Source organism: Oncorhynchus kisutch, linkage group LG12, assembly GCF_002021735.2.
Source record: "Oncorhynchus kisutch isolate 150728-3 linkage group LG12, Okis_V2, whole genome shotgun sequence".
NCBI classification, from domain to species: Eukaryota; Metazoa; Chordata; class Actinopteri; order Salmoniformes; family Salmonidae; genus Oncorhynchus; species Oncorhynchus kisutch.
This window is the reverse complement of record NC_034185.2, coordinates 23168784-23193008: the sequence shown is the minus strand read 5'-3', so window position 1 is coordinate 23193008 and position 24225 is coordinate 23168784. Positions and strand designations below refer to the sequence as shown.

Sequence of the window (24225 nt, the reverse complement as noted above, 5' to 3'; positions counted from 1 at the left end):
TTGCGGCCTTTGTTAGGAAGAAATGGTCTTCACACAGTTCGTCACGAGCCAGGCGGCCCAAACTGCTGCATATACCCTGACTCTGCTTGCACAGATCGCAAGAGAAGTGACAATTTCCCGAGTTAAAAGATTCATGTTAAATCACCCGTTTGGCAGCGTAGGCTGTGATTCAATGATAAATTAACAGGCACCGCATCGCTTATATGCAACGCAGGATAAACTAGTAATATCATCAACCATGTGTAGTTAACTAGTGATTATGTTAAGGTTTGTTTTAAGATGTTTAATGCTAGCAACTTACCTTGGCTCCTTGCTGCACTCACGTAACAGGTAGTCAGCCTGCCACGCAGTCCTAATTGGTGTCCAAATATGTTGATTACCGATTTGTTATGATTAATCGCTATAACGATATTAATTGGTCGACCTCTAGTGTGTAATAGCAGAGATTGGCCTAGAGAACACTTAAACTGTTATAGAAAAATATTTTATTTGCAGTCTGTACAAATGACAATCAAGCCTTAAATGGAAAAATACTTTTAGGAACATATATAAATAAACTTTTTGGCATTCATAAAATCTAGCTGCAAAACGAAGTGTAACAAACAAATTCCTATGTACAGGAAAGCCAACCAGTGGCTCCTAGTCGAGTGCAGACGGCCATGACAACCACACCTGTTTCCCTCTACATGAGCACTATACTCCCACAGACCTACACCTTACAATGGATGCTGTGCATCAGAGTACATTCTTCAGGTTTCACAAGAGCCTGCTATGGCCTTAATTTACCTGAGTGGCTATTTATTTTGTGGCTATGGCTTAGCATAATTGTGAGGGGTAGCCTCTTATTTACAAGATGCAGAATAGTTGTCTCCAGACCCTGTCAATAGGGAGAAACAGGAGCTCTTATCTGCTGCATAGATTAAAAGGCACAGAAGAACAATAACATTTCAGATCTGCTACTGAATGGGAGGTGTTAGCTGGTGCATGTGACATTGCATATTAGTTTCCATGTAAGGCTTAGGACTAGATTCAATCTATATTGCTGAAGACCTGTGCAATTTTTAAAGGCAATGTTCTCGGAGACTGTAATCATGGTAAGTTGCATGTCGGCCCAATTGGAAATTACCTTTTCAATGCCGCTCTTCAGTGATATGGTTTGAATCTAGGCCCGAGTCGACCTTCTTTATCGTAACCTGCCAAAACATTTTACATAGCCAAGGTTTCCTTTCTAAGATTGGTAATACAACACTCTACAACCTACATTAGTCTAAATTGAGACATGCAAAATATACTTGGCTCTAAACTGATTACCATTTTTTTTAACCACTTGTCACCAGGATAAATGACAATATCTGTAAAAATGTAACACTTTATAGCAGGTTTTGTTTTGCACCAGCTGATTCAAATCAAGCTTGATCATTTGAATCAGCTGTGTCGTGTTAGGTGAAAACAAACCGGGGGTCCCGAGGACAGTTTGAAACCCTGCCTTATAGCAAACAGTAATGTGTTGGTTGTCATGACCGGCTCGCTAAAATTCACATTCCAAATAGTTTGAGATGAAGCAAGAGTGTTCCTGTGACAAATAGTGGGAACAGCAATCAAAGTAAAACAGAAGAATGTGAACCAACGATTACTCCATGGATGCATTAATCTAGAGACCCCTCTGTGGTTGAGGTTGGAGGAATATTCCTCAGTCAACTCGATGTGTAACTGTTGCCTATATTGACAATGGATTAATACAAACCCAGTAGGTAATATGGGCCTATACTGTAGAAGTGCTGCTGTGGTGGTTTTGCATTAGTTTTAGTCTCAAATGGTGTCTATGGCTGTGTTTACACAAGCAGCCTTATTTTTATTTCAATAATGAGTCTTTTGACTAATCAGCTCACCAATTAGTGGAAAAATGATCCTAATTGTGCTGCCTATGTAAATGCATTGAACTCATGGGGCAGTATTAAGCCCTGATCTTACCAGTCAATCTGAACTTGTAAAAACAATTCCTGAATTTAATTGTTAGAAAAACACCTGAATATTACCTGATGCTATTATGTTCAAATAATATGAAAGGGGTTATTGCCATGCTTTCTCATTAAAAATATCTATCCAAATAACCAGTTTGGGGTGATCCACATCACTATCTTCTATTAAAAACCATTCATATCCCAAATAGTGAACTACTTTCACACAGAAGAAACACCCATAACAAGGAACTGGAAATGCTGAAAAGGAACAGACGCAGCCTCTTGGTTGGCCAGTTTATGTGGCATGTTGTAGAGCCAAGGGAAGAAGTGCCACTAGGCAGTCTCTATGGACAGCTGCTGAGAGTTCGGGAGTTTGTCTTTGGATAAACACGGGGAGATGTGAGAGGAGCACTATGGGTTGCCATTGGAGACAACTTAGAGGACAGCTGATTCGTGGAGAAGCTGTCACACAGAGGCACTTGACAGAGCAGCAGTGAGTCAGTTTCCTACTGGCCGGTGAGATTGTGTGGGAGGGGCCAAACACTTACACTCCCTCCTGTGAGGGCAGGCCCTTCAGGTATAAGTCTCTGTGCATGAAGCAATGTACATGATCATGCAGGAATTCATTCTATTACACAGGAAGCGCAATTGAAAAATCAAAACATCCTATTTTAAGACTTCCTTGTAAACTTGATTCACAGCTTGATCCTACATTCAGAAAGCTGGAGCTAGATACCTCCATCACGTAAAACTGGATAGAAATAAAATACAGCATTGACAGTACCTAGTTTCTTATTCCATTTTTAACACCGTTCTTCCTTGTTTTCCTCCCCTCACTGGCTGTGACACAGAAGCCTTGGTGAGCGGGCACGCCGTCGCTGGGCATCAGTGCCCCCTCATGGTGGGTGTGTCATTGCGTCACACAGTTTTCGCCCATGTCCTGTGCGTAGCGGTCAGAGATGGCGGTGCGCAGGTCTTCAATGTCCTTCCTAAGCTGGCCTACCTCCAGCAGCTTGGCCCGCAAGCTGTCCTCCACCAGAGAGTTGTCCTTCTCCTCCCCTGACATGCTCATCGCTATGGGGGTCAGAGAGAGAGAAATACACCGTCAATCTGATGGGGCTTTAGCTCAAATCTACCACGGCAAGACTTCGAATTCTGTCAATGAGCATCGTGTGAAATACTGGGTACTCCAGTGAGGTTGAAGGGGGGGAAAGTGACCGCTCTTATCTAGTTCAGAGTGAAAGAAGTGTACGGTCGTGGCCAACAGTTGAGAATTACACATTAATTTTCAAAGTCTGCTGCCTCAGTGTCTAACATCTGACAAAAATATCTATGGAATACTGAAGTACAATTACAAGCATTTCATAAGTGTCAAAGGATTTTATTGACAATAACAAGAAGTTGATGCACAAAGTCTATTTGCAGTGTTGACCCCTCTTTTTCAAGACCTTTGCAATCTGCCCTGGCGGTCAATTAACTTCTGGGCCACATCCTGATGGCAACCCATTCTTGCATAATCAATGCTTGGATTTTGTGGGTTTTTGTTTGTCCACCCGCCTCTTGAGGATTGACCACAAGTTCTCAATGGGATTAAGGTCTGGAGAGTTTCCTGGCCATGATGTTTTGTTCCCCAAGCCACTTAGTTATCACTTTTGCCTTATGGCAATGTGCGCCATCATGCTGGAAAAGGCATTGTTCATCACCAAACTGTTCCTGGATGGTTGGGAGAAATTGCTCTTGGAGGATGTGTTGGTACCATTCTTTATTCATGGCTGTGTTCTTGTGCAAAATTGTGAGTGACACCACTCCCTTGGCTGAGAAGCAACCCCACACATGAATGGTCTCAGGATGCTTTACTGTTGGCATGACACAGGACTGACGGTAGCACTCACCTTGTATTCTCCGGACAAGCTTTTTTCCAGATGCCCCAAACAATCGGAAAGGGGATTCATCAGAGAAAATAAATTTTCAGCAGTCCAATCCCTGTACCTTTTGCAGAATATCAGTCTGTCCCTGATGTTTTTCCTGGAGAGAAGTGGCTTCTTTGCTGCCCTTCTTGACACCAGGCCATCCTCAGTCTTCGCCTCACTGTGCGTGCAGATGCACTCACACCTGCCTGCTGCCATTCCCGAGCAAGCTCTGCACTGGTGGTGCCCAGATCCCGCAGCTGAATCAACTTTAGGAGACTAAAGGAGACTTCCTGGACATTCTTGGGCGCCCTGAAGCATTCTTCACAACAATTGAAGTTTTTGATGATCCGATAAATGGTTGATTTAGGTGCAATCTTACTGGCAGCAATATCCTTGCCTGTGAAGCCCTTTTTGTGCAAAGCAATGATGACGGCACGTGTTTCCTTGCAGGTAACCATGGTTGACAAAGAAACAACAATGATTCCAAGCACCACCCTCCTTTTGAAGCTTCCAGTCTGTTATTTGAACTCAATCAGCATGACAGAGTGATATCCAGCCTTGTCCTCAACACTCACACCTGTGTTAACGAGAGAATCACTGACATCATGTCAGCTGGTCCTTTTGTGGCAGGGCTGAAATGCAGTGGACATGTTTTTTGGAGATTCAGTTCATTTGCATAGCAAAGAGGGACTTTGCAATTTATCCGATCACTCTTCATAACATTCTGGAGTATATGCAACTTACCATCATACAAACTGAGGCAGCAGACTTTGAAAATGTATATTTGTGTCATTCTCAACTTTTGGCCACGACTGTAAATGTATTCAGAGGAGCTTGTTGTGAGCTGACAGCCTAATTCCCCCTCTGTTTTCTTAGGGAAAAGAAGTACATCCTACTGCCGACTGAGGTGGACAGAAAATGCAGAATAGAATAAGGAAAACAATTTAAGAATAGGTGGGACCAAACATCAAATTCAACAGGAGTTCAAGTAATTTGACTTCACAAAGATGGTTGGGAAGTCTTAACTGGAAGGTAGGTAGTTAGAGAAGTAATGTCTTCCTCAGTGGAATTACTGTTGATGCCCAAAAACTATGAAGTAGCTATTCGGAAGCCTATAACTGAGTAGATGTTAATGTTGGGTTTACATATGGCAGTAGTTCACGGTGTGTGTGTGTGCAGGTTGGAGAGGCTCTGTCGGCTCTGTTGGCAATGCGGGTTTTAAAGGCAATGTTTATGTGTTTGCGGAGACCACATTCACTGTAAAATGCTGCATTGTCGGCTCAATTGGAAATGACCTTTGAAATGGTGCATTGTCCAAAGCTGCGATCGGATTTGAATCCCAGCTTAAGAGGTTTAAACCAGATGTATCTACTTACATTTGATGCCCAGTAGCAGTGCCAGGTTGGGTTCCTTGCCCTGGGCCCTCTGGGTAAGGATACTACAGAGGGCCTTGAGGTCAAGCAGACAAAAGGACATCTCCTTCAGCAGGGGCCCTGCCTCTGGCTCCTGGCCCCCGCAGCCCTGCTGAATCACCACACCATCCTCCACCTGCCTTTGGTTCTGTTGAAACACACATAGCTTAGAGACCAACACTGGGTTTATTATCAAACAAAACACTAATGCAGCAGAGCTCAGGAGTGTTCAGTAAAACACAAAATCCCCCAAACATCAAATCAGATTTTTGCGCCAGTTTTCCTGAACTAAGACATACATTGGCTAAATCCTTTTGTGCTGAAAAGCTTCATTATTATTCTCTGTCGCTGCCAGATTGCATTTATTAATAAATACACATTGTAACATGCTGGAGGGAGTGTAGCCACACTCAAATTATTTTGTGTTATAACATGACAGCCATACAATTATTTCTGAACAGAAGTGGATTTGTCCATTAGGGCTTGGAGTGTATATTTCTTTTTACATTAAAACTGAACTTGAGGGAGAACTGCTGCAGAGCTGCCGCTGGCATCTAAAGCTCAGTATGTCTCCCTGTGTGGATCATCAACACTTCAACACCCTCTCCATGGCTGGGCTTTGAAACACAAGAGTTAAAATATACACTTCCAAATTAGTCTCTAAATGTCTCAGAATACCAAGGAGAAAATTTGAATAATAATCACCATCATTATAACTCAATAGGATAACAAGGTATCATAGCAACACTAACACTCACAGAGGTGGCCGAAAAGTCAAAGTTGCTGCAAAGTCCTTTTTGGGCGGATTATCCAACTTCCTGCTCTCCCAAAATGGAGGCCATTTCACCTCAGTATCATCTCTATGTAACTAAAGGCACCCACCCATGTGGCTCAGTTGGTAGAGCATGGTGCTTGCAATGCCAGGGTTGTGGCTTCCATTCCCATTGGGGACTAGAATGAAAATGTATGCACTCATTACTGTAAGTCGCTCTGGATAAGAGCGTCTGCTAAATTACATGAATGTAAACATGTAACATTGGGAGTCAAATCTCTCTCCTCCCCTCTCAATCGCTCTACACGGTGCTGGATGGAGTATAGTATGTGTGCAGATAAATACCCAGCCTCCAACATTCACGAGCCACACAGAGCAGTGGAGAGCATGGTCAAATTAAAACCAGTGATCCTAGACAGGGCGCTGTGTAGACTATCTCATCATATCTCTCTGTCCCTTCAGACACGAGCTTCCTGGGAGTCACTGCAGAGCCAGGCAAGGTCAGCCTACAAGCACTCTCCCATCCCTCTCTCCAAACCAGCGACCTTCCCTTGTGGGAGCCAGGCGGGGGAATCTTCCAGCTGATAATTGCCTTTTGTTTCCCTGTCAGAGGGATAATGTATGGTGCTGGGGTGTCAGCCTTCTGTGTGTGTGTGTGTGTGTGTGTACTCCACCTCTCCTATGTACAGGACACACACATTACCGCCTGCATGAATTCAAACCTTTTATCACCAGGCTCATCCTCACCTTGAGACGGGCGGGAGAGTTGAAAAATGACACCATGAATTCTAATTGGGTCCGTGTGGTAGTGGGGGTGCTGAAGGGGCCATATTGGGTTATTCATAACTCTGCTGCTATGAAAAGATCTGAGGACAAAAAGGGCCTGTAGAGGAACAGAATGGTGGTGAATGGACTTCTCCATCACCAGCTAAACCTGGGACAGAGAAAACTGTCTGTCAGGATGTAGGGTGGAGAGAGAGAGGAAGCTACCAGCTACAGTGGATACTAGCTAGCTACACCACTCTAGCTGTTGGAAAATCTGAAGAAAAAAGTCTGCTCCCAAGAATAGTCCTACTTTCTGTGGGAGTAGTCCTGTGTAGCCTTCTTTATTTCAACACGTTTGAAGAGGCAGCGTGGGGCTGGTTACCTGATGGAGGGTGTCAGCGAGTGAAGCCAGGTCCTTGCCCTGCAGCTGTTGCTGGAGCTCTTGGGAGAGACATCGCTCCTTCTGCAGCCTCTGCCCTACAGCCTGCAGCAGAACAATAAGACATCGTCACATACTATATAATGCTCTGATGACAGTGATGACTCATCGTCATCCCCGCCACTGACAGACATAAAGACACACACACAACATGACAACTTCAACAGCGGCTGATTGAAGCATACTGTTGACCCAAATGAAGTCTAATAACTGGTAAGGGTGTACCGGTCCATATATTTGTGCCGAAACCATTTGGTATCAGGACCTTGTTTCGGTCCGCACTGTGAACCCAAAAATAAAAGCACTAGGCCTATTGATAAAATAATTTTTGTCTAAATAAATTATTAAAAAATTCTACTCTGAAACCATATAATTGTATGCAATGTATTAGAATCATAAAACTATAATCTGATGTGTGTAGTTTCAGTCAGAATTAGAACAAGGACCTTTTGTTCCTTTTTAGTATGTAAGCAGGGTGCAAGTGTGAAACAAATGATAAGAGGAGCTATCGACAGACAAGCTGGACTACTGTGTTCCTTACATTCTGTCTCCACCCGTGGAGGGGAGATACTGTTAGGCTGGCAGAAAATCATGAAACATATTGCAGATTAAACAATGTATCTATGTAGTGGAAGAACACAGACTGTCTAAGCAATGCGTAGCTTAAGATTTGAAGTAGTTTGTGTGTGTTATAAAGACTGGGTTTGCATTTTTGATGTTGAAACGTTCTCGCGAATAAACACTTTTGATTTTTATAAATTAGGACTCTTGCCTGTATCATTCAACCAGAATCTTACAAACTCGGTTGCAGACTGAGTAGATTAATTGACGTTAATGAACATTGATAACAAAATTCTCATAACACCTCTAGGTTATGCCTACACTGCGTTGTATGAGTAAATCTGAGCTGAATTTCTTTCAAGCTATTCCGTTAAAACAACAAGATCCTATGCGCCCCCTGTAATCAAAATTCAAATCTTAATTGGTGCATTTCAAACGGTCCTTTTGTGGGGCGCAGCCGGGAATGAGTTCTGTACGATGGTGAGTGGTGGGGTCGATGAACTAGTTCTGTATGATGGTGCGTGGTGGGGTCGATGAACTAGTTCTGTACGATGGTGAGTGGTGGGGTCGATGAACTAGTTCCATACGATGGTGAGTTGTGGGGTCGATGAACTAGTTCCGTATCATGGTGAGTGGTGGGGTGGATGAACTAGTTCTGTACGATGGTGAGTGGTGGGGTGGACGAACTAGTTCTGTACGATGGTGAGTGGTGGGGTGGATGAACTAGTTCTGTACGATAGTGAGTGGTGGGGTGGATGAACTAGTTCTGTACGATGGTGAGTGGTGGGGTGGATGAACTAGTTCTGTACGATGGTGAGTGGTGGGGTGGATGAACTAGTTCTGTATGATGGTGAGTGGTGGGGTGGATGAACTAGTTCTGTACGATGGTGAGTGGTGGGGTGGATGAACTAGTTCTGTACGATGGTGAGTGGTGGGGTGGATGAACTAGTTCTGTATGATGGTGAGTGGTGGGGTGGATGAACTAGTTCTGTATGATGGTGAGTGGTGGGGTGGATGAACTAGTTCTGTATGATGGTGAGTGGTGGGGTGGATGAACTAGTTCTGTATGATGGTGAGTGGTGGGGTGGATGAACTAGTTCTGTATGATGGTGAGTGGTGGGGTGGATGAACTAGTTCTGTATGATGGTGAGTGGTGGGGTGGATGAACTAGTTCTGTATGATGGTGAGTGGTGGGGTGGATGAACTAGTTCTGTATGATGGTGAGTGGTGGGGTGGATGAACTAGTTCTGTATGATGGTGAGTGGTGGGGTGGATGAACTAGTTCTGTATGATGGTGAGTGGTGGGGTGGATGAACTAGGAGGATTCTCCATCATCGTTTAAACCTCCAGTTTGGGAACAGTTGGTCTTCCCAGTAGGTTACAATGACGACGGACAGAGAGAGTATGTCTCCACTGCCCAATGAGAATAGTCTATGCAGCTGCCAACACCTCAGACATGTTGATACATTTACCGACATCCCACCAGTATTCCTACCACCGGAGCAAGATGGAAACGCAAAAAAAGAACACAACTTCGGTCTCCCCTCTGCATTCAAGCAGCCCTTGGCAGCTGATTTTGACCAGGCCAAAGACATGACGACCGATAGGTATGTTTACAGCCGCAGCCGCGGATATGAGCCTACTCTCTGTGGTGAAGAAGAATAGGGGGTTTCAGCACCTCGTGAAAGTGCTCGAGCGACGTTAACAACTTTCCCCCTCGCTCTATACTAGCAAGCTAAAGCTGTAGTTGTCAAGGAATTGGTCACATTGCACCCTGTGTTGCGCTTCATACACATGGATGGACCTCCAGGGCTGCAGAGAGCTACTTAACAGTGACAGCCCATCACATTACCCCGAAGTGTACCGTACTACAGACACGCCCACTTTATGAGAGTCACAAAAGTGCACATATTTTTGTCTTTGTAAGAAAACACTATAGCATAGACCTATACAATGTCTGAGCCATGGTTACACGCATATTGCACTTTATTTTAGTGTTGTCGATGAGTAATCGGGCGTTTTCATTTCAGAAAAGTTGTTGTTATTCCAGATGATGACCTCATCAAGTATTATGAATCAGAAATGGAACCGTGACTCTGAAACCGCAACACGTACTGAACTGTGGGGTTTGGTGAACTGTTACACCCCTAATAGCAGGGTCTTACCGTCAGCTCAAGGGTGAGTTTTTCAATCTGGTTCTTCTGATTGTCTATCAGCTGAAAAAGAGCAGAGGGGCATTGTAAATGTCTGGTAGCAGCCTGGCACATCTCTCTGAGTGACCCTGTGTGTGTTTTGTGTTGTGTGTGTTTGCGTGTTGTGGTGTAGACAAGGAGATACATTAGTTGTCAGTCTTTTAAAAGTTCCAGATATATCAACAAATGTCAAAGCTTGAGACTAAGCTTGAGAATGTTAAAACCTTCTGCCAGTTGGGAATAACAGTATAGTAGACAAGACAGTTGGGTTGTTGCTGATACACTAGATGAGGCTTTACCTTAGCGTTAAGTGTGTGTGTGTCTGCATGCATCCCTGCGTTTGTATGTATTCTGTGTCTCACCTCGGTGGTGGTAGCTTGCTGCTCCTGTAACCGTGCGTTCTCTACCTCTAGCTCCTTCAGGTCCAGCATGGGGAGCCGGACCCCGTCCTCAAGACACTGCTCCACCTTCTCCTGCAGGCTGGGGGAGCCAGGGAGAGACACAGCGTTAGGGCACCGTCTGTCATCAACACAACCCCAACTTACTAGCTCTGACTGTTTTAACACACTGTTAAAAGTTGCAGAGGAAGATTGTATTTCCGACACACCTCTGTACAGCAGCCACCAGCTCCTTCTCCCGCTTGCACTGGGTCTCAATCAGGTCCTCCTTCGCCTGCAGCACGGCGCAGCCCTCCTCCAGACTCTTCTCCAGACAAGCCACTGTGTCCTGCAGACCCTGGGCCTTCCCCTGACTGTCCTCCAGCTGATGAACACATACAGGAAAAGAAAATGAGGACTATACACACACTATCTGTGACTATCCCAACCACATCTCAGAGAACACCACAGGAACATTGTGTACACAAAGACCAGTAACTAAGACTGACCTGGCCAAAGGAATATCAGTACCCAATACACACAAACCACTAAATAAAGTTGACACTGTTTGGTTCTTATTGACCTCTGGTGGCAAGGTGGTGTATTGCATGATTACCATTAAACAACAATACATTTTACAATGATTTAATTATCATTACAGTAAAGATAGACAGGGCAAACACAATAGGAGACATATTATCTTAAGGTTGACCGGAGGCTGTTAATAGCCACTCTGAACTCCCATCCCATCCCACTCTACCACTACCACTAATGCAGCCTGAAATGGCTGATCTAATCAGGTCTAATGAGATTACAGAGCTGTAATGAAGAGACGCCCCCGCTCCATTACCAGGTGTTAGCTTAGCACTGAGACGCTAACTAGCAGATACGCTAGCAGGGTCTGACTCTCTGGCAACGCTAGAGAGGGCAGAAATAAGGAGCTTTCTGACCAGTGACCACAAATCCAAAGGACCACTAACCTTAAACTTTAACCCTCACCAGAACAGTGACTTTAATCTTAACCCTAAAACTAAATCAAGATCATACAGGCTAGCTCGTGTACTTTCTCATAATAATACAACAACAAAAAGTATTCTAACATGGCCATCAAATAACTAAGAAGCTTAGCAGAGATACTAGCAGAGATGTCAGTAGAGATGCGAGCAGAGCCCCTGTGGTCAGCCAGCCAGACAGGACCCCTGAGGTGGTCCTGTGGCTGGGGAGACAAACTACCTGCTGGGCTTGGGTCTGGACCTCATCGAGGGAGGGCAGGTCAGCTAGGTACTTCTCCAGGGTCTCTATCCTCTGCTGCTTTTCCTTGTTCTGCTCACTCTCCCTCATACACTTCTTCTTCAGGCTGCTGATGTAGCGGTCACGCGTCTTCATCTGAAAGGCAGGAGAAATGGTTGATTACATTCATTAGGGTTAGAATTTTGACTGGGGTTGATCCTGGGTGTGGACATGAACTACATTAGGGTTAGGATTAGGGTTGTGGTGAGGCTGGTGTTTGTGGTTGAGGCTAGTGTTAAGGTTGATCTGTGTACTGTGCCCGTTGGTCACCTTCTCCTCCAGCTTCTTGATGTCCTCTGTGTATTTCTGGGTGTTCTGTTTGAGGAACTCGTTGAGGTGGATGACCTCCAGCTCTGCAGCAGCCAGCTTACGGCCCAGTGCCCCGTTGTCACAGCACAGAGGACTCACCCTATCTGGGACCTGCAGCTGGGGGTGGGGCTGTGCTACAGGACTGTCATATGGAGACTCCTGGGAAAGGAGATACATTAGTTGTCATTCTTTTAAAAAGTTCCAGATATGTCAACGCTTGGAATGTTAAAACCTTCTGCCAGTTGGGAATAACAGTATAGTAGGTAAAACAGTTGGGAATAACAGTATAGTAGGTAAGACAGTTGGGAATAACAGTATAGTAGGTAAGACAGTTGGGAATAACAGTATAGTAGGTAAAACAGTTGGGAATAACAGTATAGTAGGTAAGACAGTTGGGAATAACAGTATAGTAGGTAAGACAGTTGGGAATAACAGTATAGTAGGTAGAACAGTTGGGAATAACAGTATAGTAGGTAGAACAGTTGGGAATAACAGTATAGTAGGTAAGACAGTTGGGAATAACAGTATAGTAGGTAAAACAGTTGGGAATAACAGTATAGTAGGTAAGACAGTTGGGAATAACAGTATAGTAGGTAAAACAGTTGGGAATAACAGTATAGTAGGTAAGACAGTTGGGAATAACAGTATAGTAGGTAAGACAGTTGGGAATAACAGTATAGTAGGTAAGACAGTTGGGAATAACAGTATAGTAGGTAAAACAGTTGGGAATAACGGACCAGGATGTCTTGCTCCCAGGCAGACTAAATCACTTTTTAGCCCGCTTTGAGGACAATACAGTGCCACTGACACGGCCTGCAATGAAAACATGCGGTCTCTCCTTCACTGCAGCCGAGGTGAGTAAGACATTTAAACGTGTTAACCCTCGCAAGGCTGCAGGCCCAGACGGCATCCCCAGCCGCGCGCTCAGAGCATGCGCAGACCAGCTGGCCGGTGTGTTTATGGACATATTCAATCAATCCGTATACCAGTCTGCTGTTCCCACATGCTTCAAGAGGGCCACCATTGTTCCTGTTACCAAGAAAGCTAAGGTAACTGAGCTAAACGACTACCGTAGCACTCACATCTGTCATCATGAAGTGCTTTGAGAGACTAGTCAAGGACCATATCACCTCCACCCTACCTGACACCCTAGACCCACTCCAATTTGCTTACCGCCCAAATAGGTCCACAGACGATGCAATCTCAACCACACTGCACACTGCCCTAACCCATCTGGACAAGAGGAATACCTATGTGAGAATGCTGTTCATCGACTACAGCTCGGCATTCAACACCATAGTACCCTCCAAGCTTGTCATCAAGCTCGAGACCCTGGGTCTCGACCCCGCCCTGTGCAACTGGGTACTGGACTTCCTGACGGGCCGCCCCCAGGTGGTGAGGGTAGGCAACAACATCTCCTCCCCGCTGATCCTCAACACTGGGGCCCCACAAGGGTGCGTTCTGAGCCCTCTCCTGTACTCCCTGTTCACCCACGACTGCGTGGCCACGCACGCCTCCAACTCAATCATCAAGTTTGTGGACGACACAACAGTGGTAGGCTTGATTACCAACAACGACGAGATGGCCTACAGGGAGGAGGTGAGGGCCCTCGGAGTGTGGTGTCAGGAAAATAACCTCACACTCAACGTCAACAAAACTAAGGAGATGATTGTGGACTTCAGGAAACAGCAGAGGGAACACCCCCCTATCCACATCGATGGAACAGTAGTGGAGAGAGTAGCAAGTTTTAAGTTCCTCGGCATACACATCACAGACAAACTGAATTGGTCCACTCACACAGACAACATCGTGAAGAAGGCGCAGCAGCGCCTCTTCAACCTCAGGAGGCTGAAGAAATTCGGCTTGTCACCAAAAGCACTCACAAACTTCTACAGATGCACAATCGAGAGCATCCTGGCGGGCTGTATCACCGCCTGGTACGGCAACTGCTCCGCCCTCAACCGTAAGGCTCTCCAGAGGGTAGTGAGGTCTGCACAACGCATCACCGGGGGCAAACTACCTGCACTCCAGGACACCTACACCACCCGATGTTACAGGAAGGCCATAAAGATCATCAAGGACATCAACCACCCGAGCCACTGCCTGTTCACCCCGCTATCATCCAGAAGGCGAGGTCAGTACAGGTGCATCAAAGCTGGGACCGAGAGACTGAAAAACAGCTTCTATCTCAAGGCCATCAGACTGTTAAACAGCCACCACTAACATTGAGTGGCTGCTGCCAACACACTGACAATGACAATGACTCAACTCCAGCCACTTTAATAATGGGAATTTAACGTCCAATCCGAAAGACGGCACCCTACACAGGGCAGTGTCCCGGGGAATTGGGATATTTTTTAGACCAGAGGAAAGAGTGCCTCCTACTGGCCCTCCAACACCACTTCCAGCAGCATCTGGTCTCCCATCCAGGCACTGACCAGGACCAACCCTGCTTAGCTTCAGAAGAAAGCCAGCAGTGTAACACAGGGTGGTAATGCTGCTGGCAGTTACTGATACACTAGATTAGATTTTATTACCTTAGCGTTAAGTAGATAGGGGTCATCACAGCGCCCCTTCTGGCTCTGGAGGACCTGTTGCGCTCTCAGCTCATTGTCCCTGATCCGGGCATGGAGCTGTAGGATCTGCTGCTTTTGTCTGTAAAACACACACCAGAATAACATGTCAGTGACACATCACTAGTGATTACAGAAGCAGGTATACTGATATCCAAGTCATACTAACATAGGAAAACATCTTATGAGGTACACAGTAAAATAAGCAATGGTCACACACAGTGCCAGCTCTCTCCATTATCTATATTACACAGGCAACAGGCCAATGAATGCCCACTCTGTGCGGATCATGTAGGACGATATATAATAACAATATATAATAACATCCATCTTAATGCCACTAGAGTTTATAGCTTATAGCATACAGCATACATATGTAGCCCTGGGTACTTCTGAGTCAGCGTTGTGGACAGGTGGTAATATACAGTGCTTTGTACTGGGCCCTGGTTGGCCAGTAAAACATGAAGATTAAGCCTGTGTGACAGAATCTCCACTCAGTATAAATCACTTGTCTAATATTTCTCTCTAGTGGAGGGCGGGCCAGCTGCCTGCATGCTATCCTGATGAGGCAAGCACAATTTCACTCCCCTAAACCCTCCGCCCTGAAAGAATGTCATATTTATAATCAGCTCCTAATGCTCTTACCTTGACATTTTCTGCCTTTCAGCTAAATAAAAGGGGAGTGTTGATTAATGCTACTGGATCAAGATAGGAATATTAAATGTTGTGTACCGATATACTATATTCAATAAATTGTAGTGTATTCAAGGATTAAAAAACCTTCTAAAGTTTGTAATTCACACTTGACAAAATGTCAGATTTATCAACCTCTACAACACTGTACATTCATTATAATCCACATAATAATTCACATTTCCTGTTGCTGTAGGTATTTTTTCCTGCTGTGAGAAACTGGCCGAATTAAGATACTACACATGTACACTGAGTTGACAAAACATTAGGAACACCGGCTCTTTACATGACATAGACTGACCAGGTGAATCCATGATCCCTTATTGATGTTAAATCCACTTCAATCAGTGTAGATGAAAGGAAGGATTTTTAAGCCTTGAGACAAATGAGACATGGATTGGGTATGTGTGCCATTCAGAGAGTGAATGGACAAGACAAAAGATTTTAAGTGCCTTTGAACAGGGTATGGTAGTAGGTGCCAGGCGCACCAGTTTGTGTCAAGAACTGCAAGGCTGCTGGGTTTTTCACGCTGAACAGTTTCCTTTGTGTATCAAGAATGGTCCACCACCCAAAGGACATCCAGCCAACTTGACACAACTATGGGAAGCATTGGAGTTAACATGGGCCAGCATCCCTGCGGAACGCTTTCAACACCTTGTAGAGTCCCTTCCCCGACACTATTGAGGTAATTCAAAATTACGAAGGTGGTCCTAATGTTTGGTATACTCAGTGTATGTAGGTTTGGTTAAGAATGCAACCTGGTGGCATCACAGGGAGATAATTAATAAAAGGGAAAGTGAACCGATTCAACTGAAATGTGTCTTGCGCATTTAACTCAACCCCTCTGAATCAGGAGGCATACACTTGAGAAAGTCCAACCTTGAACACCCTGAACAGCCTACTGTTACCCCACCTCATGGCTAGAAACATAATGGTAAGAAACCGTTAATCCCATATCTAATGCACATAGCATCTCGTCTAATTCACTATAACGCCTAGGTACCAACAATTGACCAGTCTCAAGAATGAGCAGGCTGGGCTGCGTTCAAATATGTATATAAACCCTGGATTGCTGATGCTATGTGTTGGCAATTGAGGGGCTTTGAAGCCACGGTCGGCCATATTGGCACTACCCAGTAGGAGCAGTCCTCCATAGGAATGAATGGAAATCTACCGAATTTCAATTAAATGTTTTAGGGACAAAATGATATGTATTTAAGTATTTTGTTGTAGCGGGGCCAGTAACATTAGGTTAATTATACTTTAAGGAAAATGTTTTTATATATACAGTACCAGTCAAAAGTTTGGACACGCCTACTTATTTCAGGGTTTTTCTTTATTTTTACTATTTTCTACATTGTAGAATAATAGTGAACACATCAAAACTATGAAATGACACATATGGAATCATGTAATAACCAAAAAAGTGTTAAACAAATCAAACTATATTTTATATTTGAGATTCTTCAAAGTAGCCCCCCTTTGCCTTGTAGACACCCTATGCCTTGATGACTGCTTTGCACACTTGATCAATTGGTAGCATGCTATAGGTATTGGGATCGATGCCCGCATTCCCCAAAAACACATTTTTTTGTGGATCCAAGAAAGCTCCAGTTCACACTTCATGCAGCCTTGTCTTACGACAACCTACTGTCATGTAACAATGACTAGCAACTTTCCTGTCACACTGGGCATTCTCTCAAACAGCTTCACCTGGAACACTTTTCCAACACTCTTGAAGGAGTTCCCACATATGCTGAGCACTTGTTGAATGAGTAGGTGTGTCCAAACTTTTGACTGGTACTGTATATATATTTTCATTTTTCTGTTTAGCTCACATAATACACTGAACAAAAATATAAACGCAACATGTAAAGTGTTGGTCCCATGTTTCATGAGCTGAAATAGAATATCCCAGACATTTTCCAGACCCACAAAAAATGTATTTCTTATCAAATTCTTCGCACAAATTTGTTTACATAGTGAGCATTTCACCTTTAACAAGATAATCCATCCACCTGACAGGTATGGTATTTCAAGAAGCTAATTAAACAGCATGATCATTACACAGGTGCATCTTGTGTTGGGGACAATAAAAGAACACTAAATGTGCAGTTCAAACCCCCGAGCTGACAAGGTACAAATCTGTCGTTCTGCCCCTGAACAGGCAGTTAACCCACTGTTCCTAGGCCGTCATTGAAAATAAGAATTTGTTCTTAACTGACTTGCCTGGTTAAATAAAGGTAAAAAATAAAAAAATAACCAGGTAACTAGGTTTCTTCCTAGGTTTTGGCCTTTCTAGGGAGTTTTTCCTAGCCACCGTGCTTCTACACCTGCATTGCTTGCTGTTTGGGGTTTTAGGCTGGGTTTCTGTACAGCACTTTGAGATATCAGATGATGTACGAAGGGCTTTATAAATACATTTGATTTGATATGAACTGTAACTCAGTACAGTCAATGAAATTGTTGCATGTTGCATTTATATTTTTGTTCAGAATATAATTTTAAAGTAAGCATTAATGTGTCTGTAATATAAGAAGTGTGGCAAAAATGAATGTAGACATTAATAAATGCATTTCTATAGCTTCCAAAATATATTTTTTACACTGGTGGGGGAGTTCCAAGATGGTGGCACGGTGACTTCAAAACAGTGCCCCAAATCAGTCATCTAGTGTATATATAAATCAATGGCTGAGTTACACACTGATCCCTCCAATTCAAAGCCCGGCCCAGCCTTTTATGTTAAGGCCAGTCTATGTTTCGGTGCGGCAGGGTAAGTCTCTGTGCTGTGTGTCTGCTGTGTCTCTGCCTGTATTTCCTACAGTAATCTATGGGTGGGTGGTGATAGGTGACCCTGTCCTGTCCTGTCCGCTCCCCTCCCCTGGCACTGCCCAGCCTGACCTGTCAGCGCCAGCCTGCCACTCTGAAAGGGGACACCTCGGACGTGTGTGGCCGCATGCCGCCACACTGACATCTGCTCAAGGTCATTGAAAAAATGTGTGTCTGTGTGCCTCGTAGGGGTGACAGTGACAGTGTGTGGCCCATAGAAAAATGAATGCAGTACTGCCCCATCATATCAGAGACGACAGTGCACTAACCTTCCCCTGGGTAATGACACCCCGAAGGGAAGGGACACTTTCTCTCACAATGCTTTTCCTACTGCCACGAACAGAGTCAGACACAGTGGTGAAATATAATGAGGTGCATAGAGACTCAGTCAGACATGTTTGTGGCCCCAACACAATAAGACTGATTTTGGTGTGGTCCTCCTAGAATTGTTCTGGTGTGTTTTTCTCCAGCCGTAATTAATTCCCCTGCTTTTCCCAATGATTCAGTGCAGCCCTGCTTGTTGAAATGGCCCTCCTCCTCTGTATTACTGACCTGTCAATCTCCAGCTCTCTCTGTCGCAGCAGGCCCTCTTTGATCTTCACCAGAGTGTTCACAGGAAGGGAGGCTCCGCCCAGCTTCTGCACAAGAAACATACAAGTCGATCAGCACATTTACAATAACATCTAGTAAACAGGCCAATCCACATCAGCCTCAACAATATAAAGGTTTAACTAAGAGACACCCAAGCAAGCGACTCAACTAGCCAAAAGCCATTTTGCATTCATGAACTTAACGTAGTCCCTGATCTACTGTAGTCCCTATCCAAACACATGAGCCACAGCTTAATTCTTCAAAGCCCACGTACAACTCCACACACTGTGCCTTCACACGTTCCTACAGTATTTGCTGTATAACCTAGCCCTTCTCTATGCAGGCATGTGGGAGAGGGTGTTGCGGCCAGGCAGGTAGGCGGGCGTCTCTTGAACATTGCATCAGTGGGTGACTAATCTCTTGTCGCATAACAAGGCTATACAGCACAAGACTACAGTGCATTCAGGAATTATTCAGACGCCTTGATTTTTTCCACATTTTCTTACGTTACAGCCTTATTCTAAAATGTATTCAATAAATGTTTTTTCCTCATCAATCTACACACAATACCCCATAATGACAAAGCGAAAACATTTTTAGAAATGTTCGCAAATGTATTCAAAATAAAAACCAACAATATCTTATTTACATTCGTATTCAGACCCTTTGCTATGAGACTTGAAATTGAGCTCAGATGCATCCTGTTTCCATTGATCATCCTTGAGATATTTCTACAACTTGATTAGACTCCACCTGTGGTAAATTCAATTGATTGGACATGATTTGGAAAGACACACCTGTCTATATAAAGGTCCCACAGTTGACAGTGCATGTCAGAGCAAAAACCGAGCAATGAAGTCCAATTAATGTTCCATAGAGCTCCGAGACAGGATTGTGTCGAGGCACAGATCTGGGGAAGTGTACCAAAAAAAGGCGGCAGCATTGAAGGTCCCCAAGAACACAGTGGCCTACGAAGACTTCCTAGAGCTGGCAGCCCAGCCAAACTATGGAGCAGGGGGAGAAGGACGTTGGTCAGGGAGGTGACCAAGAACCCAATGGTCACACTGACAGAGCTCTAGAGTTCCTCTGTAGAGATGGGAGAACCTTCCAAAAGGACAACCATCTCTGCAGCACTCCACCAATCAGACCTTTATGGTAGAATGGCCAGACGTAAGCCACACCTCAGTAAAAGGCAAATGACAGCCCACTTGAAGTTTGCCATAAGGCACCTAAAGGACTCTCAGACACTGAGAAACAAGATTCTCCGGTCTGACGAAACCAAGATTGAACTTTTTGGCATGAATGCCAAGCGTCACGTCTGGAGGAAACCTGGCATCATCGCTACGGTGAAGCATGGTGGTGGCAGCATCAAGCTGTGGGGATGTTTTTCAGTGGCAAGAACTGGGAGACAGGACCGAGGTCAGGACCGAGGGAAAGATGAACGGAGCAAAGTACAGAGAGATCTGCTCCAGGGCGCTCAGGACCTCAGACTGGGGTGAAGGTACACCTTCCAACAGGACAATGACCCTAAGCAAACAGCCAAGACAATGCAGGAGTGGCTTCGGGGACAAGTCTCTGAATGTCCCTGAGTGGCCCAGCCAGAGCCCGGACTAGAACCTGATCGAACATCTCTGCAGCGACACTCCCCATCCAACCTGACAGAGCTCGAGAGGATCTGCAGAGAAAAATGAGAGAAACTCCCCAGGCACACCTGGCCCAGCAATCACTGCCAAAGGTGCTTCAACAAAGAATTGAGTACAGGGTCTAATACTTATGTAAATGTGATATTTCAGTGATTTTAACTAATTTGCAAAAATGTCTAAAAACCTGCTTTGCCTTTGTCATTATGGGGTAATAAGTTGTGGCTGCTTTGCGTGATGTATTGTTGTCTCTACCTTCTTTCTCTTTGTGCTGTTGTCTGTGCCCAGTAATGTTTGTATCCTGTTTTGTGCTGCCATGTTGTGTTGCTACCATGTTGTTGTTATGTTGTGTTGCGACCATGCTGTGTTGTCATGTGTTTCTGCCTTGCTATGTTGTTGTCTAAGGTCTCTATTTATGTAATGTTGTGTTGTCTCTTGTCGTGATGAGTGTTATGTCCTATATATTTATTTATGTGTATTTTTATTCCCAGCCCCGGTCCCAGCAGGAGTCCTTTTGCCTTTTGGTAGGCCGTCATTGTAAATAAGAATTTGTTCTTAACTGACTTGCCTAGTTAAATAAAGGTTAAATAAAATAAAAAATAACAAGACTATATAGCATAACAAGACTATATAGGATAACAAGGTATATGTTCCAGAAGGCTGGGCTGAAGCAGGGCCCTGGTGAGGAGCTGTCACAGAGATCACGCTCTGCCCCTCTAACAGGGTGCAGAAAAGGTCCCATTATAAGGTCAGGTATGTCCTCGCTACCAGCTACTGCAGGAGCACAGGGCAGAGATTTGATTGTGTTTCATTTTATTAAGATCTCTTTTAGTCCTCATTTGGACTAATCTCCCAAGAGTCCCAAAGCATTAAAATACAATTTATAATATGATCACATTTTCACAGTTACAAACAGACATAATACATTGACATATTGGCCAGATAAATATTCTAACAGTCAAAAAAGATAGATTGATTCTTCCCGAGTCATGTTCAGTAGGCATGATCGTCTTTTTAAACGGAAAGACAAAAATGAGTTTTCTAACGGAGAAATACAGTTACCGTCTCTGTTTGATATGGGTTTCTGCAGTTTTCTGCCTGCTGATGGTGATCCTTTATATTATAAGCTGGTCTCAGTCTCCATAAAGGGATGAATGGATTGTATGGGAGGCTGCTACATCTAAGCTGCAACATACACTGAGTGTACAAAACATTAAGGACACCTGCTCTTTCCATGACACAGACTGACTAGGTGAATCCAGGTGAAAGCTAGGATCCCTTATTGAATGTTTCTTGAGCGGATGGTCGGGGGCCAGGAACATAATTACAAATCATTTGTAGACTGCAAACTGATGGCAAGAATCCCAAACAGATATTATATTTGACTAAACATAATCATTTCAAACCTTGCTTACATTTCTAAATGATCACGTGTCTCTCTATTATGCGTGGGAATACATTGGAACAGATTTTCATAATTACAATCTCTTGGAGCTACACTTTTATGTCCAACAAGAAACAATTAAAAAAGTAGTGATGCACCGATATGACATTTTTGGCCGATACCAATATCCGATATCTTCCTTGCCAAAAAAAAACTGATACCGATAACCGATATTTAACATTTTAGCGGCGTGTTAAGCATTCTAGTACAGTTAAATAGTTAACACACACATGGACGCAGTGGTCTAAGGCACTGCATCTCAGTGCAGAGTCGTCACTACCGTCCCTGGTTTGAATCCTGGCTGTATCACATCGGGCTGTGATTGGGAGTCCCATAGGGCGGCGCACAATTGGCCCAGCGTTTTTAGCTAATATCGGCCGATTCCCATATGTTCACTGATATATCGTGCATTTTGCTCTGAAAACTACCATGGGCTGCCAGTTGGGGAAACCTGGCGTAGATGAGGTGTTAGCAAGGTGTTCCTAATGTTTTGTACATTCAGGGTATCGCTCAACAGAAACATTTAAAACCCTGGAAAATCCCGTAGGTATCCTGGTGTGGTGGACTGGACGTTGTGTCTACAACACTAGGATCTCCTTCTGACAACTGTGGTGGTCTGGCAGTCATCATCCACCTCAGCCTTAGTAGCCCTAGGTGCTATGTGCACAAAAAGTGCACACCAATAACATGGATCCTGGACACATAACCACATTCTTCATTTTACAGCGCCTCTTATTAGATGTGTGTAACCCCTCAGTAATCCTCTCTTTAAAATAGTTCCAGTGACGGTCAGACTTTGAGTTAATCTGCCTGCCGCCAGGTTATAAATACCTCTGTTATTAATGCCCTCCCCAGCAAACCAGAACCTGCCTGCCACCAGGTTATAAATACCTCTGTTATTAATGCCCTCCCCAGCAAACCAGAACCTGTCTGCCACCAGGTTATAAATACCTCTGTTATTAATGCCCTCCCCAGCAAACCAGAACCTGCCTGCCACCAGGTTATAAATACCTCTATTATTAATGCCCTCCCCAGCAAACCAGAACCTGCCTGCCACCAGGTTATAAATACCTCTGTTATTAATGCCCTCCCCAGCAAACCAGAACCTGTCTGCCACCAGGTTATAAATACCTCTGTTATTAATGCCCTCCCCAGCAAACCAGAACCTGCCTGCCACCAGGTTATAAATACCTATGTTATTAATGCCCTCCCCAGCAAACCAGAACCTGTCTGCCACCAGGTTATAAATACCTCTGTTATTAATGCCCTCCCCAGCAAACCAGAACCTGTCTGCCACCAGGTTATAAATACCTCTGTTATTAATGCCCTCCCCAGCAAACCAGAACCTGTCTGCCACCAGGTTATAAATACCTCTGTTATTAATGCCCTCCCCAGCAAACCAGAACCTGCCTGCCACCAGGTTATAAATACCTCTGTTATTAATGCCCTCCCCAGCAAACCAGAACCTGTCTGCCACCAGGTTATAAATACCTCTGTTATTAATGCCCTCCCCAGCAAACCAGAACCTGTCTGCCACCAGGTTATAAATACCTCTGTTATTAATGCCCTCCCCAGCAAACCAGAACCTGCCTGCCACCAGGTTATAAATACCTCTGTTATTAATGCCCTCCCCAGCAAACCAGAACCTGCCTGCCACCAGGTTATAAATACCTCTGTTATTAATGCCCTCCCCAGCAAACCAGAACCTGTCTGCCACCAGGTTATAAATACCTCTGTTATTAATGCCCTCCCCAGCAAACCAGAACCTGCCTGCCACCAGGTTATAAATACCTCTGTTATTAATTCCCTCCCCAGCAAACCAGAACCTGCCTGCCACCAGGTTATAAATACCTCTGTTATTAATGCCCTCCCCAGCAAACCAGAACCTGCCTGCCACCAGGTTATAAATACCTCTGTTATTAATGCCCTCCCCAGCAAACCAGAACCTGTCTGCCACCAGGTTATAAATACCTCTGTTATTAATGCCCTCCCCAGCAAACCAGAACCTGTCTGCCACCAGGTTATAAATACCTCTGTTATTAATGCCCTCCCCAGCAAACCAGAACCTGTCTGCCACCAGGTTATAAATACCTCTGTTATTAATGCCCTCCCCAGCAAACCAGAACCTGCCTGCCACCAGGTTATAAATACCTCTGTTATTAATGCCCTCCCCAGCAAACCAGAACCTGCCTGCCACCAGGTTATAAATACCTCTGTTATTAATGCCCTCCCCAGCAAACCAGAACCTGTCTGCCACCAGGTTATAAATACCTCTGTTATTAATGCCCTCCCCAGCAAACCAGAACCTGCCTGCCACCAGGTTATAAATACCTCTGTTATTAATGCCCTCCCCAGCAAACCAGAACCTGTCTGCCACCAGGTTATAAATACCTCTGTTATTAATGCCCTCCCCAGCAAACCAGAACCTGCCTGCCACCAGGTTATAAATACCTCTGTTATTAATTCC

At 44.5% G+C, this 24225-nt stretch overlaps 1 protein-coding gene across 2 annotated transcripts in view; it reads right to left on the bottom strand.

Moving 5' to 3' along the window:
* Positions 1-465: 465 nt before the first annotated feature.
* LOC109900723 (centrosomal protein of 85 kDa-like) overlaps positions 466-24225 on the bottom strand; it is an 89568-nt gene continuing 65808 nt past the window's right edge. For both annotated transcript variants that reach the window (XM_020496495.2, XM_020496494.2), the window contains exons 4-13: positions 18636-18721; positions 14526-14643; positions 11950-12147; positions 11623-11775; positions 10620-10774; positions 10375-10492; positions 9986-10036; positions 7203-7304; positions 5248-5431; positions 466-3035 (exon numbers count right to left, since the gene is read on the bottom strand). In XM_020496495.2, the coding sequence (XP_020352084.1) occupies positions 2872-3035; positions 5248-5431; positions 7203-7304; positions 9986-10036; positions 10375-10492; positions 10620-10774; positions 11623-11775; positions 11950-12147; positions 14526-14643; positions 18636-18721 (1329 nt within the window). In that variant the 3' untranslated portion in view covers positions 466-2871. The remainder of the gene's footprint in view (positions 3036-5247; positions 5432-7202; positions 7305-9985; positions 10037-10374; positions 10493-10619; positions 10775-11622; positions 11776-11949; positions 12148-14525; positions 14644-18635; positions 18722-24225) is intronic.